General features: G+C 37.9%; 2 protein-coding genes and 1 long non-coding RNA gene across 3 annotated transcripts; 2 read left to right on the top strand and 1 right to left on the bottom strand.

The window, feature by feature from the left end:
- Positions 1-1,791: 1,791 nt before the first annotated feature.
- LOC132269881 (F-box protein At5g07610-like) lies at positions 1,792-2,553 on the bottom strand. Its single transcript, XM_059771114.1, has one exon. The coding sequence runs from the start codon at positions 2,551-2,553 to the stop codon at positions 1,792-1,794; it is 762 nt and encodes a 253-aa protein (XP_059627097.1).
- A 2,263-nt stretch (positions 2,554-4,816) lies between these two features.
- Positions 4,817-5,713, top strand: LOC132268510 (syntaxin-31-like). Its single transcript, XM_059769347.1, has 2 exons — positions 4,817-5,012; positions 5,369-5,713. Exons 1-2 carry the CDS (start codon positions 4,852-4,854, stop codon positions 5,526-5,528), a joined length of 321 nt encoding a protein of 106 aa, XP_059625330.1. The 5' UTR covers positions 4,817-4,851; the 3' UTR covers positions 5,529-5,713.
- A 6,867-nt stretch (positions 5,714-12,580) lies between these two features.
- On the top strand, positions 12,581-18,074 carry LOC132268509 (uncharacterized). The gene is made up of 3 exons (XR_009469303.1): positions 12,581-13,065; positions 13,979-14,026; positions 17,860-18,074. It is a non-coding gene; the product is annotated as an uncharacterized LOC132268509 (long non-coding RNA).

The raw sequence follows: 18,074 nt of genomic DNA, 5'->3' as shown, positions 1-18,074 counted from the left end.
GACAACCTTTTTTAACCCCTCTCCCAGGTTAGAATAAACAATCAGGAACTTCATTGACAAATTGTGTATCAATTTCAACAGAAAATTCAAGGAGATGGAATCACAGGCTTCTTCAAATCTACTTTCAAAGCCAGAGACTCACCACCACTCTTACTAAAAAAGCCTTTTAGGAGATCATGAGCCAAAACAATGTTACCTTGATATACTTGGATATTGGAATTTCTTAGAAAATTGTCTAAATGCTTTGCAGCCAATAATGGAGACACACACACACACACACACACACATCTTTCTAGGTAGCCAGTCTTTCCCTCTTATAAAATTTCACCTTGCTGCCAACATATTATACAAGTGACTGAGACCCCATCTTTTGATTGATTTGTAGTCGAAATGAACCTTTAGTTTTCCAAATGATATTTTCTCTCCATTAGAAGGGCAGTAGGAAAATGCTTGGTTATGATATTATCCTTCAAGTTGAAGTATGCACAAATTTCTTGGAGTCCTTATTCCCTCTTAGAAAATTTCTTCTTTTTTGTGGGTTAAATTTCAAATTTTATATATGCTGCCAACATTTTACAAGTGATTGAGAGTCCCCCATCTTTTCTTATCTCTCCCCATTTGAAGGAAAACGCTTGGTTATAATTAGCTTTTTTCTCAGTGATGTATGGTGAAATATGTGTTTTTTATTTTATACGTTCAGGTTCAAGGTCTGACTAAAATTCTCTTGATGGTTGCTGGAAACTTCCGCAGAGTATGAAGTCTTCCTATGCTGGATTCTCTGTTTTTCTCTTGATTTTGTCAGCTACTTCTTTAGTTGTATTTGATTTATTAATTCATGTGATAGTGGCTTCTCTTTGCTTTGCTATGATTTCTGATCAATCTACATTTTGCGAAAATGAATGTAGAATTTAATTGTTTCGAAGAACCATTTGGTATCCAATTTCTCCTAAAATTCACAAATTGCCCTCCTTTATATATCATAATAATAAAATTAATAACATTTTTTCTCCTCTTTTTTGTTTGCAGTTTGTGACTTGGAGGCATAAATCAACAGATCGATTTGTTGTTGGAATAGTTAGATTTTTAAACCACACAATTACTAAGATTCCGCTGTTGGATTTTGTATTCAAATTAATTTTTTTTTTTACTTTGGTAGGTGACTTATGATAATAACCTTCAAGTTGAAGTACGCAAAAATTTGTTAGAAATATTTTTGGGATATTTACTAGCAGGCTTTTTAATAGTAACTTGTTATGAATAGAAATAAGACAAAGCTACCCAATAGCCAAGGGGTAAGCTTTACTATGAACAGCAGAAAAAGACCATTTCTGGTTTTCCTGTTAACTTAGTTTCTTTGTATTAACTAAGAAGGGACCAAAAACGACATGCAGTAGTACAACAAACTCCATAAATCCATCAATTTCATGAATATTAAGGTAGAAAAAAAAAAACAAAAATCATCTAAAATAGCTACAACCCAAGTGATCAACGAATACCATTAAACATGATAGTGCCTAAATTAACCGATGACAAAACAACCATAAAATGAAATTTGTGCTATGCTACACTGGTTCTGAGACAATAGTTAGTGAATAGTGACCTTTAAAATGCAATAGGATGCTCTCTAACCATAGTCAATTGTGGGAAATTAATTAAAGATCAATAAAAAGTTGCCTCTCCTAATTTGAGTAGTTACTTCTCATCACAATCACAATTACAATTATTATTATGAGAACCATTTCAAAAAACAGGGAAGTAGATTTCAAGATTGAGGTTTAAAGTTACAAAACACTAAAATAAAATCCACGTCTCAATGTATGGATAGAGGCTACAGTGTTTAAACCGCAGAAGCTGAGAAGAAGAAGAACCAGGATGGTGTGCTACATCATGAAGCTTCTTAAAGGTATTATCCTTTAAGTTGTAAGAGATAATCATGTTGGTGCCTACAAATAGCATCAAATACACATCTTCTTCAATATGAATTTGATACAAGTAATTATCCTTCTTATATTTGTGTGGTATTCTCTGAAGCAAAACAACTTTGTAGTGAAGTGATTTGGAAGGATCAAAAGCCAAATATAAAGGGTCAGCAGGATAACTAGTGCGGGAAAAGGGCCAGGGAAGAGACCGGAATTGCTTTGTGGTAGGATTGTAGACTTGGTAAGATCGGGGACTATAGCCTGGCTTTTTTAAACAGCAGAGTAGCAGACCATTGCAGGAGTGTATGATAGTTGTATTGATAGGGTACATATTGGGAAAGCGCTCTAAAGACTTGCTTTTTCCAACATCATCTGTTTCTTTGAGAGGAATGTATTTGATTTCAGTTCGGGATTTACAGGTGTAGAAAAGGCCGGAAATTTTGGGATGATCATGGGATTGTTTGCGCTGTTGCCAGAGGATACAGAAGGTACGATCGGAGATTAGAGAGAACCATGTTTTCGAGATAGACTTGAATCGAAGGAGGGATTTCGGCGGCAGAAGCAGAAGGATCTCCATCACCAGGTCGTGGTTACTGCCGATGATTTCAGCAGCGGCGGAGGAGATTTGGGCCATTAATCAACTTCTTCTTCTTCTCTTCTCTGTCTCTCACTTCTGTTGAATCCACTTCAGACTTGTTCCTTTCTTTGAATTGTTCTAATTAAACACTTATAAAACAATCGGATGAGAACACAAGGGAAACGGCGAGACAGATTGAAAGTTGTCTTTGCTCAAGTCTGTGGAGACAAATTGACAATACGGATAGAACGCCGCCATGCTGATCGCAATAGACAATACAGCCACCGGCAGATCTGACCAGAACAGACGAGCGCGGTGTAGGTGTGACCTAAAGAAAAACCTAGGAATTGAGATTAGATACGCACAGTTAAGGATTAAGTGCAAAAAAAAAAAAAAACAAGGAAAAAAATATATATAATAATAATTGAACCGCGTTAGTTAAAGGGTGCTGTTTTAGCATGGAGTTTTTTATTTTTTATTTTTACTCACTCACCCTTGTACTTATTTTAATATACTCCACATATATATGTATTTCATTATCACTTTTTAGTTGCATATCCACCACTATTGCAGCTGTACATATTTTTTTTCTTGTTCAACTTGGGTTAATTACTCATTATACATATATATATATATATTTCTTAATATGTATCATAATATAATGTTATATATAATATATACTATTAAATATTATTTATATTATATTTGCATTTTCATCCGGCCTTTAGACCTATATAAATTTGGATTTTTCTTTGAAATTTACCTGCTATTTTATTTTTATTTTTATTTTTATTGTACATTCATTTTTTTAGTTTTTATTAATTTTCATTTTATACAGATTTGTTTAAGGGTTTCATTTTCTACCACTACAAGAAATAAAGCCTAAATTTTTCTTTTTTTTTTTTTTTAATTATTTATGCCTACATGTTTTTTCTTCTTCTTTTTTTTTTTTTTTTTTATATATTTCAAAATAATTTTATTCTATGAAAAATATATTCCTCCTATCTTACTAATGTAAACTTGACGATCTTCGTGACATTATACTAGAATTGTTTAATCCATGCTTTTACAAACAAAATAGAATTTTTTTTAATTAAATAAAAAGATTACTTAAAGCATGGATATACTTAAAACACGTTGGAATATCAAGGAGAGTGAAAAGAAAGAAAGAAAGAAATAGGGAAGGAGGAGCGAAAAAGTGAGTCGAAGCTTGGAAACCGTTGTGTTTTAAATTGATTTTTTTTCTTTCTGGAAGTTGTTTTAGATTGAAATTTAATGATACATGTTAGCGTATTGTTAAAGCATGGAGTTGTATACTAAATAGAATGTCACCTAAGCCATATGGGACATGATGCCGTTCCATGGGTACTTGAAATAGGATCTTGGAAGGATGTCTTGGAAATTATTTTAAATCTTTTTGAAAACAAACGAAAGCCGGAAGACTTGATATCATTTTGACATACAGAAAACAAATGATAACATGCTAGTTTGAATTTAAGCATTTATTTAGATTTGAGGAAATCTTGAAACTAGTGAAAAAATGACTCAGTTTGAAGGCTTTTACCAAGTAGCGAGAATTAACTAGAGTTTTCAATGGAGATTTTGAAAGGGTAATAATAGGGATTTTGTGTTTAATTTGAGTGAGAGAATAGATGGGAAAGATTTGAAGATAGAAGCCCCTTTTAAAAATGTGATGGAGTTTTGGATATCTTGATTATGACAAAATATTTTCCAAAGAAATTATTTGGCATGGTTTGCATTAATGCGCACGTAAAAATGTGTTCTTAGAAAATGATCTCCTGCCTGAACTTTCTTTTCTCTTTGGGCAGAACCTTTAATGTGCAATAAATCAAAATTTCAATCAAATTCTTGCTGATACGTTCATTTTTCCTGTGTGTATGTCTTCTTGTTCTATGAACATGTACAAGACTCTTGCTGGTACCCCTGATGTTTCTTGAATGACTTACTTCTCATGCTATTCGTTTTTGCGGTCCAAATTCAATCCGCTATTAAAAGTTGGTTTAGTTTTTGTTAGTATATTAAGTAGCTGTACTCCTTCCTGATATAAGTGCAACTAAATTTATTCTCTCTATATCTCATGTAATGTTTCCTAGCATATCGGAGTAAGGGAGTTTGCATTACTTTCATGTTAGTTATTGAGATTTCACTTGATGTTCTGCATTCCTGAGACTTACTTCCCATTTTGGAATTGCACAAAAAAGACTATTTATCTCAAAGTATTATTCTGACTTAAGGCATCTGGATTCCAAAGCTCTTCGATGCTTGTTAGCAGCTTTCGTCAAAACTTATTGTTTCAGACGAAGGCTAGCTTCCGAGAACAATCCATCCCAAAGCATGGAAGTGTCCATGTTGCAGCAGGTTGTTCCACGGCAGGAGAACTATTCCCAAAGTCGTGCAGTTGCTCTTCAAAATGTGGAATCCACAATTTCAGAACTCAGTGAGATCTTTGGCCATTTGGCCACAATGGTTGCACATCAAGGGGAATTGGTTATCAGGTTTCTTCTTTTTCTTGAAAATCTATTGTTTAAACCCCTGCATCTTTAAATTCATATATTTTATCTGCCTGGGTTTGGAGTGTAAGGAATCAAACTAGAGTACATATGACCACCAAACATTAGCTTGAGTGGTATATTCTCCACTTTCCAAAGAGGAGGTCGTTCCAAGACCCGAAAGGGGGAAAGTGATTATGTGTATATTCTTATCAATTAAAAGAAAATAAATAAAGAAATTAGAGCAAATATGGCATATCTCCTTTTGGAGCTATAAGTGCATTGTTTTCTGTTCACCGAATTAAATTTTTTACTCTCCCATGTTTTAATGTTTAAGATATGCTTGGTTTATATATGATCAGGATTGATGATAACATGGAGGAGTCATTGGCAAATGTTGAAGGTGTTCGCAATGCGCTGTTGAGGCATTTAAACCAAATTTCATCGAACAGGTGGCTCCTAATCAAGATATTTGCTATTTTGATCTTCTTCTTGATGGTATTCTTATTCTTTGTGGTTTAATGAGTGGCTAAAGAGAACCAATTATGAGCCGATCAAATGCCGGAGAAGAACGTGTAAAACAGAAACTGTAGGACAAGATGAAATTTATCTTGGATTGTTTGAATAGTTTTGTAAAACAGAAACTTTATGTTCTTAGAAACAAAGATGATTTCATTCAATTACAGAGTTGGTTTTTGTTCTTTTGATGTGCGATGTTTCTGTTTTTAACTATTTTCTATTTTTGGGAATTTTTTGATTTTTCAGCAGCATTTTCGTCTTTTCTCGTTTTGCGTACCATACACCGTAGAGTGTGCCGGTTGTGTCCGAGAGTTGGTTGGGGCATTTCATGGAGTTCAGGACTCTTTGAAATGTAAGTGTTATCATTTCAGCATTTTTCAGTTTTCCGGACCGGACAGTCTTGGCTGAAACCGTTACCAGAGTTGTTGTGTACGGGAGTTGTGTCTCAGGTCATTTGCATACCATGCATTATTATTTTTGTACCTAAGTAAATTATTTAAGTGCTAAAGTGTGTGGCTATGATATAATTGGAGCATATATATATATTTATTAGTGGTAGAAATTAAGAAGAAAAGAAAAGAGAAAATATATATATATATATATATATATATATATATATATATATTTAAGTGGGGCCCACCATCTACTTTAATGGTGAGGCCAAGAGACCACATGGGTCTCATTCTCTCTCTCACTCTCCCGGCCATCTCTCTCTTATCTCCTCTCATTTCCTTTTCATTTTTCATTTTTCTTGAGGCTTTGATTTTCTCTTCCATTTTCCGGCTAATCGGTCGGGTTTCCGGTCTAGGTTCCTTGATGAAAAACGTTCCTCTCATCGTTCTCTATCACATAGTCAAAGAGTTTATTTTTCAGAGGATCGGTGATTATTTTATGAATTTTTGAACATTTTGGATCTAAGGCTTCGGATGGGGTTTTCGGCCACTTAGAGTCGGATGCCGGTGCTGACCCTTTGGAACAGTAGAATCTCCTCGTCGACGGCTACGTTTTTACGAAACAGTTTTCCGTTCCGCCGCCGTTGACCGGCGTTGACTTTTGTTGACCGGCGGTTGACCGCGTTGACCGGCGTTGTCTTTTTCGGGCGGGGATGTATTTTGGCTACTTTTGAGGTAAGGGTGCTCTAATTCACAATTTCTTAGGTTCTATGTGAATTTTCCCCTTTTAAATTGACTATAAGTATGTTTAATTTCAATTATTTTGGCTATGTGATTGTTGTTGATTATACGTAAAGTGGTGGACGTATGCTATGTGATAAATGAGTTTGTAAATTTAGTTACATCCTTGTAGTGAAGAAGCATGCATAGAAATGACAAGTTGTTTACTTTATGTATTTCAATTGCCATGAAAAATTGATGTCATAATCGTAGAAATAAATGTTTAAAATATTCTTTTACAAGTTGTGATTATGATATGGGTAAAATGTATGGAATATTGTTGTTGAATTTGGCATTTGGAATCATGAAGCATTTATACATCCATTGGGAAAGAAAAAGGGGAAAAGTATATTTTAAAAAAAAAACCAATGTAATTGTTTTGGGGAAAAGTTTTTGAAAAGTGTTTGTGAAAATCCGGACGCCTGGGAGGCGCCTAGTGGTCCGTGGTGTTAGTGTGGTCTAGAGAGGGGACTAGGGAGAGACCCTAGTATGGTTGAGCTAACCAGGCCGGATGCGACGCCTTGGAGGTGCCTTGTGGTCGTGGATGGTTAGTCAATCCCCCTTTCGTAACGCCTTGGAGGTGCCTTGGGTCGGATTACACTAACGGTTTGGAAGTTGAAACGGTATGGTTTCGGAAATGGGGAGTAACATTGCATGGCATGGCACATCATTGGTATACGTGGTGCATTTGGTAATTTGTTGAGATATGTATGTTTGTTGATGATACAGTGGTTTTACTTGACTCCCGAAATATGATCCCGTTATCTTGTTTTCTATTCTCTATGTGGATTCACGGGGTCATAAGAGGTGTGTCTTAGACACTTCCTACTGAGCGTTTAGCTCACCCCATCATTTTAATATTTTTCAGGTCACGGGAAGGAAATGGCGGACGGCGTTCCTCTATAGGTCTTGATGGGTTAGTGGATTGTTTGACCTATTTTGTAGCTATGACCTCATATTATTATTATTATTACTAGTATCATTATCATTATTATGTATTGACAAAAAAAAAGGACGGTAGTGCCCTTAGTTGACCTCGGGTTCGGATAAGGACCCAATTAGCGATTCAGACCCTCGGGTTCGGGTTGTTACAAATTTGGTATCAGAGCAATGGTTCGAATACCATTAGGACGACGGGTAGAGGCCTACCTAGGGTTGTGTGGAAAGTCATTTGTATCATTTATGTGGTTATTTGCTAAAGTGTTTTGTTAATTAAAAAGTATTCTTAACTGTCTATTTGTTTACATGTTTATGTGCTTACAGTTTTGAAAGACATGCTTCCTTACTATGTGTTTGCACGTTTATATGTTTATATGCTAATGTTTATGTTACATAGCCATGTACAAGGAATAGTTAGATGATTTAACCGTGTAAATGAAATGTGAAAGAAAAGGAAAACATGTTGATTGTGTATGAGGAGTATGGTGATGAAAAGTGGTAGGCACGGTGTGTGCAGTTCTAAATTAAATGCTAATGTGACAAGTAATAAACATGGTATATGCAAACATGTTTTGTGTAGCATTGTGGGTTTCATTCATTTTATGTGTGTGTGTATATATATATATATATATGTCTATATTCTTATGTGATTATACGGTTAAGCATTTGGATGGTTGCTAGTACAGTAGAGTACTCGTTGCGGCATAGATGGTTGTGTGGGTTTTGACCTGAGTAGGCTAGGAGCTCGGTTGCTCTAGGGTTGTTTGGGTATCGTTCTTGTCGAACTAATGACATGGGCTTCTAGCTCGTGGATTGAGCTATTTGACATATAGTCATCCTGATCTTCTTAGTTACATTTTGTGCGGTGCTTAGAGCACGACTTTAGAATGGGTTCATATTTTATGGCAAGGTGCCCTTGTTGTGTGTGAGTTTCATGTATTGGTGTATGGTTCTGGTGACCGTAGAGGTCAAATGTACGAGTGAGGGTTTCAGTATGACTTTAGGAGGTCGGTGTTTGCGACTCAAGTCACGGTTTGGTGTAGAGGTTCTTTTCGAACCGATCGTGGTAGGTGTGACGAGGGTTGCTCGAGTCACGAGTGTAGTCTTTAGGTTGTAGACGTGTATTTCGGGTATTCTGGTACGATTCGAGGAAGCATGTTGGTTATGATTGTCAAGAGGACTTGTTGGACTCTATAAGTCTAGGGCGACGTAGGCATTAACTGGAGTCATGTCAGTGTTGTGTGATCGATCGTTTGATTTGATTGAGTTTGTGGAATGTAAAAGTCTGTTTTAGAAACTGGTTTGTTGAGGAGTGATTCCCATTTCGGAGAGCTACAGGAGTGTGTTGTAGGTAATTGACTCTCAGTGAGTTGATTGCAGGGCTCGGTGGATGAGCAGGGTTATTGGTTGTCTCGGTTGTCAAGAGAGTCTCGAAGTGGTGTATAGTGGTCAGTTTTAGCCGTGTAGTGCAGGGTTGCACCATAAGGCAGGTTGTATGAGGTCATTGAAGTGCTCGGTAGTTTACGGATGAAGTGATTGATAGTAGGTACGATGTTACCAAATAGACTGTGTTCTAGGATTTGAAAGCTGTGGACTGGAGTTGGATTTTATGTTATGTTTGAGGTATCAGGAGATTGTGCTTGGTGTTTGAGGATTCGAAAAGGTAGACTGATGATTAGAATGATTGGGACGAGGTTGATTTTGTGGGTTTAGTTGTTAGCCCCATTTGACCTTTTATTGGGGCCAAGGATGTTCTGAAGAACGGTGAAGAGGGGAGGTAATGGTGTTGAACCTAGGGTATGAAGTTTCTTATTTAGGCATGTTGATTGCCTTAAGATGAGTGGTTTGAGTAGCCAGATAAACGTTTATGATTGATTGCATCGCTGATGGTATTGAGGTGATAGTTGGGTGTTAAGCATTCTGGGCTTTATGCTCATTTTTGTTTTGAGGATTTATCGATATGGTATTGTCGTATTGAGGTTCTTTTCTAGTGGTATGCAGTGATCGTTGTGGGGGAGTATCGAGAGTGGTGCTTATTTTCTTATTGTGATGGTCTTAAGGAGGTTGGAGGATGAATTGCTTGGTAGTGGCTTGATAGTCTGGTGGGATAATAGGTTTGAATTGTCAATTTGAATGAGTGGCAGTGAAGGTGTTATGGTGTGATGTTTAGTAATGAGAAGCGGAACAATTTGAGGTATGATCCGAATGTGATTTAGGATTGTAAGTGTTGTTGTATGTTGTCAGGTAAGTGATGGGATTGTGCACCAATTGAGGCAATTGTGGTCAGTTTAGTCTTTAGAACCAGAGAAATAGGTGTTGCCATATAGGAATCTTTTTCTTTTAAAGAGTCAGTGATCTTGTGCGCACGGTGATCGAGGCAATGTTGCCTGGGTAAGTAGAGATGAAATGAATGGTAAAATGTCATTTTATGGCATAGAGGTTGTCGGTTAGGAGTGACTGATTCTAGGTAGAACGGGATACAGTGTCCGAAGGGCTGTGATTATTTTTTAGTGTTGTGTGTCATGAGCGTCGGTGCTCTTACCTGATTGGTTTTGGTTAGCAGGGGTATCACGGTGTATCGTATGCGAGGTCTCTGTGTTGATAATGTGTGACGGTCCGTTAGTGGCGAGTTCGCCTAGAAATGAGTTCGTAGTTCCGTATGGGTATCCATTTGGTTTTTCTCTTTATATGTAAGGAGTCTAGTTCATCTCAGGTGAGATTGGGTGTCCGTGGTTGGACAGTTGGTGTGTAGCATGTGACAAGGTGTCGGGTGCATTCAGGTGCGAGTCGTCAGTCTCTTGTGAGAGCGGGGTTTGTTACCCTTTCCATTTGTTCTAGTCATGGCAAGGACGTCGTTTGTTGTGAGTCTTGTTTTCTATTTAGGAGTTATGCGCGTTCGTGGGTGAACGGACCTGTGTGTGATTTGTTATGTTGTTGAGTTCATCAGTAAAGATTTGGTTGATTTGGTTGACTCACTCTCACGGAGAGAGATAAAGTCATCGGTTTTTAGTAGTGCTCATTTTCAGAGAGGTTTTGACGGCACGAGTTGCCGAATAGAGATTGTAAGTTTCCGGAGTCTAGTACTAGCAGTGATGGCTAGGGGATGCGTTATGAACAGGGAGTTTGGGGATGATTAAGTGATGAGATGTGAGTCATGTACTCAGATATTTTGATAGGTGTTTGATTCGAGCAGTGTCTTGATGATAAGTGTCGATGTTGCCTTTGAATTTTGTGATAGAGAAAGCAAATGTGTGATTTTATTGAGGAATAATAGGAATGATTGACTTTGGTTTTGAGATTTCAAATATGAGACGGTCATATTGTGTGTTTTGAAGAGGTAAGAATTGAACCAAATAATGACATGGAGTTGTTTACCTAGTATGGGTGTTATGAGGGGGTTAGAGATCTTTTTATGCTGGTTGATGATTGTAATGGTTGGTGCCGTGTTGTTTCCAGCTTGTTAAGAGTTGTGTCATTAATGTATGATTAGGATTTTTAGAGTGGGTATATGACTGTATAGTTGTTGAGGTTACGTAGAGTGATGGATTAATGGTGAGTGGATCTCATTGTTGTTTTGTGAAAAGTGTGAAAATGTATTTAAGGTGTGGACCTGAGGACAAGAACGACGTCTGTGCTGAGATTGGATCGAGGATGAGGATGGCCTGGCCAACCATTTTTCCTGAATCAATCCCTCTTTAGCACGATATCGGGTCAAAGGTCAATGATTGCTTTGAATTGTCACGAATAGTGAAAGCAGGATATTGCGGGATGTGTCGACGTGATAGTGTGGATTTAAGTGATTTATCTCAGGCGACAAGGTATGTTAAGTGGGACCAAGTGTCCAATCCGTTTGATTATCGAGGATCTGTTTTGAGGATTGTGTCCTAAGTACGGGGATAGTGCGCTTTTCTATTTTGGTGACTAATGTTTATGCAGCCGTTGGGGATTCATTGTTTAGCAATCTTAAGGTTACAGGCGTAATGATTGTCGTATAGTGTGGGTAGCAGTCGTTGGTAAGATTATGTGATGGTGTAGATGTGTGTTAGATGACGAGTATTGGTTTGACAGGGACATGTAGATTTGAATTTGAGCTTGATTGTGAGAGGGATAGGGTTCCTTGTCTGGGATTTTGTGTGTCCTTTAAATGATGAGTTGAGTTAAGATGTTGTCATGTTCCGGGGTCTTGTGACAGTTTTTCTTTTGGGACTTTGGAGCCTTTCGTGGCTGTGTGGAATAGGCCGATGCTCGTCTTAAGTCAGGTGTAAAATCTAGCTGATCTTGTGTTATGAGGAACAGGAGAGATGAGTACCTGCATTGGGCTTTAGTGGCAGTAGTATGTGATTGCCTAGTGACGTCCGGCGTCAAAGGCAACAATGTTAGTGGGTACATGGTCTTGAGGTTTTGTGAGGTTTTCTCGGGGTTATGTGTGGTTATGAGCCTCCTTCTTTAAGGATGGTAGATTTCGAGGACGAAATCTTTTAAGGAGGGTAGGTTGTGATGTTTCTGTTTTTAACTATTTTCTATTTTTGGGAATTTTTTGATTTTTCAGCGGCATTTTCGTCTTTTCTCGTTTTGCGTACCATACACCGTAGAGTGTGCCGGTTGTGTTCGAGAGTTGGTTGGGGCATTTCATGGAGTTCAGGACTCTTTGAAATGTAAGTGTTATCATTTCAGCATTTTTCAGTTTTCCGGACCGGACAGTCTTGGGTGAAACCGTTACCAGAGTTGTTGTGTACAGGAGTTGTGTCTCAGGTCATTTGCATACCATGCATTATTATTTTTGTACCTAAGTAAATTATTTAAGTGCTAAAGTGTGTGGCTATGATATAATTGGAGCATATATATATATTTATTGGTGGTAGAAATTAAGAAGAAAAGAAAAGAGAAAAAAAAAAATATATATATATATATATATATATATATATATTTAAGTGGGGCCCACCATCTACTTTAATGGTGAGGCCAAGAGACCACATGGGTCTCATTCTCTCTCTCACTCTCCCGGCCATCTCTCTCTTATCTCCTCTCATTTCCTTTTCATTTTTCATTTTTCTTGAGGCTTTGATTTTCTCTTCCATTTTCCGGCTAATCGGTCGGGTTTCCGGTCTAGGTTCCTTGATGAAAAACGTTCCTCTCATCGTTCTCTATCACATAGTCAAAGATTTTATTTTTCAGAGGATCGGTGATTATTTTATGAATTTTTGAACATTTTGGATCTAAGGCTTCGGATGGGGTTTTCGGCCACTTAGAGTCGGATGCCGGTGCTGACCCTTTGGAACAGTAGAATCTCATCGTCGACGGCTACGTTTTTACGGAACAGTTTTCCGTTCCGCCGCCGTTGACCGGCGTTGACTTTTGTTGACCGGCGGTTGACCGCGTTGACCGGCGTTGTCTTTTTCGGGCGGGGATGTATTTTGGCTACTTTTGAGGTAAGGGTGCTCTAATTCACAATTTCTTAGGTTCTATGTGAATTTTCCCCTTTTAAATTGACTATAAGTATGTTTAATTTCAATTATTTTAGCTATGTGATTGTTGTTGATTATACGTAAAGTGGTGGACGTATGCTATGTGATAAATGAGTTTGTAAATTTAGTTACATCCTTGTAGTGAAGAAGCATGCATAGAAATGACAAGTTGTTTACTTTATGTATTTCAATTGCCATGGAAAATTGATGTCATAATCGTAGAAATAAATGTTTAAAATATTCTTTTACAAGTTGTGATTATGATATGGGTAAAATGTATGGAATATTGTTGTTGAATTTGGCATTTGGAATCATGAAGCATTTATACATCCATTGGGAAAGAAAAAAGGGAAAAGTATATTTTAAAAAAAAAACCAATGTAATTGTTTTGGGGAAAAGTTTTTAAAAAGTGTTTGTGAAAACCCGAACGCCTAGGAGGCGCCTAGTGGTCCGTGGTGTTAGTGTGGTCTAGAGAGGGGACTAGGGAGAGACCCTAGTGTGGTTGAGCTAACCAGGCCGGATGCGACGCCTTGGAGGTGCCTTGTGGTCGTGGATGGTTAGCCAATCCCCCTTTCGTGACGCCTTGGAGGTGCCTTGGGTCGGATTACACTAACGGTTTGGAAGTTGAAACGGTATGGTTTCGGAAATGGGGAGTAACATTGCATGGCATGGCACATCATTGGTATACGTGGTGCATTTGGTAATTTGTTGAGATATGTATGTTTGTTGATGATACAGTGGTTTTACTTGACTCCCGAAATATGATCCCGTTATCTTGCTTTCTATTCTCTATGTGGATTCACGAGGTCATAAGAGGTGTGTCTTAGACACTTCCTACTGAGCGTTTAGCTCACCCCATCATTTTAACATTTTTCAGGTCACGGGAAGGAAATGGCGGACGGCGTTCCTCTATAGGTCTTGATGGGTTAGTGGATTGTTTGACCTATTTTGTAGCTATGACCTCATATTATTATTATTATTACTAGTATCATTATCATTATTATGTATTGACAAAAAAAAAGGACGGTAGTGCCCTTAGTTGACCTCGGGTTCGGATAAGGACCCAATTAGCGATTCAAACCCTCGGGTTCGGGTTGTTACATGATGTTTATTGTAATCTTCCACTGTCTCTTAATTTGGTGTTTTTCTCCACCATTGATCGATCTTCTCCCTCACATACAAACCCTAATACAGGGGTCACTAGCGAGGAAAGAGAAACAAATCGATAATACTCTCTCGACTGCTTTTGGCCACTGTGTAGGTCACTAGGATCGTCCACGAACTTGATAACTTGATATACTTTGATTGACGTTTTCAACACCATATACTTTTGTTGAGGTGATTGAGAGGGAAATTGATGGGCTTAGAAACTGTTATGAAATAAGGATTGAATTGGAGTTTATGAAAATAAGAGAAAAATAAATGACAAGAAAATAAAGAGGCACATATACAAACGAGACGAGAATTTACGTGGTTTGGCTATACCTACATCCACGGGGAGAAGACAGAACAATATTTCACTATGGAAATAAAGAAATACATGGCAAAGTGGTTCACACCCGAAACCCAATTACACCCAAACTCTGTCACCCACTAACTAATATTTCAAACTCACTCAATTGATTTGGGATGCTTCAACACCATGGTGGGCAATGCTATTTATAGCCAAAATGGGACACTAAAATGAGGCTACTTGGTGACCACTCAAAAGACTTGCTGGGCACACATTCTTGGAGGCCAAGAAAAAAGCTTGATGAACACATATACTTGGAGGCTAAGAAGATGATGTCATGGGTGATGCAAGCCTCAAATTGAGCCACATGTTCAACAAATCTCCACCTTGGCGAAAATTCAAATGAGCCACTGTATCTCTGCAAAACAAACTGTCTTCTCCACAAAACAAATTAATTAAGAATTATAGTTAAGTTTGAGTCATCCTCAAACTTAACCCTCGGGCTCTCATTCTTCAACCTATGCATGTCTTGCGCAGCCACAAGCATACCTCCAGTATTTGTGTCAAACTCTAAATGCTTTCCAAAAGCAATCTCAGAAATTCCAAGTTTGACATCTCCTTCAACAACCTTCTCCAACCGCCCACAAACCACCGGCTGGTAATGAAAAGTCATCTTCTCACCCTTGTGGAGAATAGGACGTCCTTGACTTTTCCTCGCATCTCTGTTGTGACCAACTACTTGCCTCCCACGCATCTTAATGGCACTCGAATGGACTATCTCATTGCCACCAAGATTATTGCAAGTCAATATCACACCTGTCCTCATGGGTCTGCCTCCCTGTAAGGACTGCTGCAATTTCGGTTGCCATCTGAGAACGGATTTCATTCTCCCACCATGTTGTGTAGTCCCCTCACAACCCTTTTGAGAACTAGGATCATAACTCCTCTTTCGAACACTTATTTTGCCAAGACCTGAGCGCAGATTTCTGCTAACTGTAGAAGACCCTGTAGAAGTTCCACCTGTTACTGTATTCCCTTGGAGAAGATATAAAATTTTCACCTTGGTGCCCTGTAGCACCACAAGAAAATCCATCACGACCATCATTGCTCCACCTTCTATTACAACATTATAACCTTTGGAGTCTAGCACACCTACTGAAATAAGATTCATCTTCAGATCCGGTACATGTCGCACATCTGACAATGTTCTCACCAACCCATTGTGCGTCTTGATCTTGACTGTTCCAATTCTCAAAATTTTGAAGTTTTCCTATCCGCCGTCAAAATCTAACCACCTTTCACCTCTTTATAGGAAGAGAAAGAATCCCTACTGGGACATATATGAACGGAACAACCAGAATCAAGAATCCAACTGTCATTAAATGACATACCTGAACACAAGGTTGTCATGAGAACATAATCGTCACTGTCCGAATCACTCGTTGTAGCAGTTGCCATAGAAGCTGCTTCCTGAACCTTCACTTTGCCATTTCCATTCTTTGTCTTTTGTTTGGGACAATGCTTGATGATGTGCCCTATCTCGTGACAGTAGTAACATTCCACATTTTTATGAGATCTAGATTTGCCCCTACTAGCAGAACCCTTTGTCCCACCTTTACCTCTTACAAATAGACCCTCGGCCTGCTCATCTCCAATATTCTCAGACACCTTTTTCCTCAACTCCTGAGAGTTAAATGATGATTTAACATCATCTATACTAATGGTGTCTTTTCCATAGAGCAGTGTGGTAACAAAATGCTCATATGAGGAGGCAAAGAACACAACAAAATAAGGGCTTGATCCTCGTCATCAATTTTAATATCAGTATTTTTTAAATCCATAATAATAGAATTAAAATTATCAATATGCTCCTTAAGAGGCATACCTTCCTTCATACGAAGTGTGTAGAGTCTCTGTTTCAGGTAAAGTTTGTTGGTGAGAGATTTCGTCATATACAGACTCTCCAATTTTAGCCATAACTTTGCTGCCGTGTCTTCATCAATAACTTCACGCAGCACCTCATCAGCTAGATTCAAAATAATCGCACTACGCGTCTTTTCATCGACTTCATCCTTGTCTTCATCGGACATATGTAATGTTTATTAATTTTGCAAAAGTATAAAAGTGAGATTTGTTTTTGAGTGGGCCCCACAAAGCACTACACACATTTTATATCAGCATACATTATTTTTTTTTTGTGGCCATTTCTCTCTTCAGACTCGGACAGAACTCTCCTCTCTTCTTGCTTTCTTCTTTTCTTATTTTCTACTATTTCAATCTTTGATTCCTCTCTCAATTCTTAGTGTTTTTAAGTGTCGTTTGCGGTAAAACGGAGAGCACGGTGAGCTCTACACGTGTGTATCAGCAATTTCAGATTTGAGCAACCTAGGGAGTCCGAAAATCTTAACCCATTTTGAGGGTTTGAGGTGGAAATTGGTGGTTTTGGCTTAAATTGAGGTATGAGTGTTTAATCCACAATCTCTTAGATTTTGGTAAATTATTTTTCATAATTTGTGTTCTAATTTGTGTTATTTTCAAAATTGTTATATGTTGTATATGAGATGTGTATATATACATGTTAGTTGTTATGTGATAAAGGACCATGTTAAATTAATGTTAAATTTCATGCCTATATGCTGAATTTTATGATTTTGAAGCATGATGTAAATTCCTAGAATATTCCTATGCGGAATGCATATTGTAAATATTTGACTTGTAAGAAATAAAATTTTTTTTATTGGTATGTCATTGAAATACACAAGACATATATGCATTCATTGGGAAAGAATGGGAACAATTGATTTGAAAGAAAGGAAATAAATTTTGGGAAAGAATTTTGAAAATGATTTTTGTGAAAAACTCGGCCGGCTAAGAGTTGCCTAAGGACCGCGGCGTTAGTGAGGCCTAGAGGGGACTAAGGAGACCGTCCTAGTGTGGTTGAGTTACCTAGGCCCCAAATGACGCCATGGAGTTGCTATGGGTCAGGGACAGTGGCCAATCCTCCTCTCGTGCCGCCATGGAGTTGCCATGGGATGGGTTCACTAACGGTTTGAAAATGATAATGGAAATGGTTTTGGGAAAATGGGGAGTGACATTGCATGGCACGGCATCTCAGTGCATGTCATATTTATTTGTGGTATTGGATTAATGATGTGATATCGTAGTTTTACTTTTACTCTCGGTATGGTATGATCCCAATTTCCTTATTCCTATTCAATGTGTGGATTCACGGGGTCTCAAGAGGTGTGCCTTAGGCACTACCTACTAAGCAATTTTGCTCACCCCTATTATTTAACATTTTTCAGGGCTCGGAAAAGAAGTGGCGGAAGACAATCCCCCGCAAGCTTGAAGAAGATTAGAAGTTGTATTTTGTTATCTTTTGTACCTTAGCCCATTTTTTTGGATTGTCTCAAACTATTTAAAAGAGTATTTATTTTTGCAAATCATGGCCATGTAACATAACTAAGATACTTGATTTATTTTTGTCGTAAGCTGAGACCATGTAAATGCGTAAGTTGAA

The sequence above is a fragment of the Cornus florida genome, unplaced genomic scaffold (assembly GCF_030987335.1).
Source record: "Cornus florida cultivar Cherokee Brave unplaced genomic scaffold, ASM3098733v1 CherokeeBrave_3.0.0_Hap2_Chr08, whole genome shotgun sequence".
Taxonomy (NCBI): domain Eukaryota; kingdom Viridiplantae; phylum Streptophyta; class Magnoliopsida; order Cornales; family Cornaceae; genus Cornus; species Cornus florida.
This window is presented reverse-complemented; position numbering and strand designations above follow the sequence as displayed.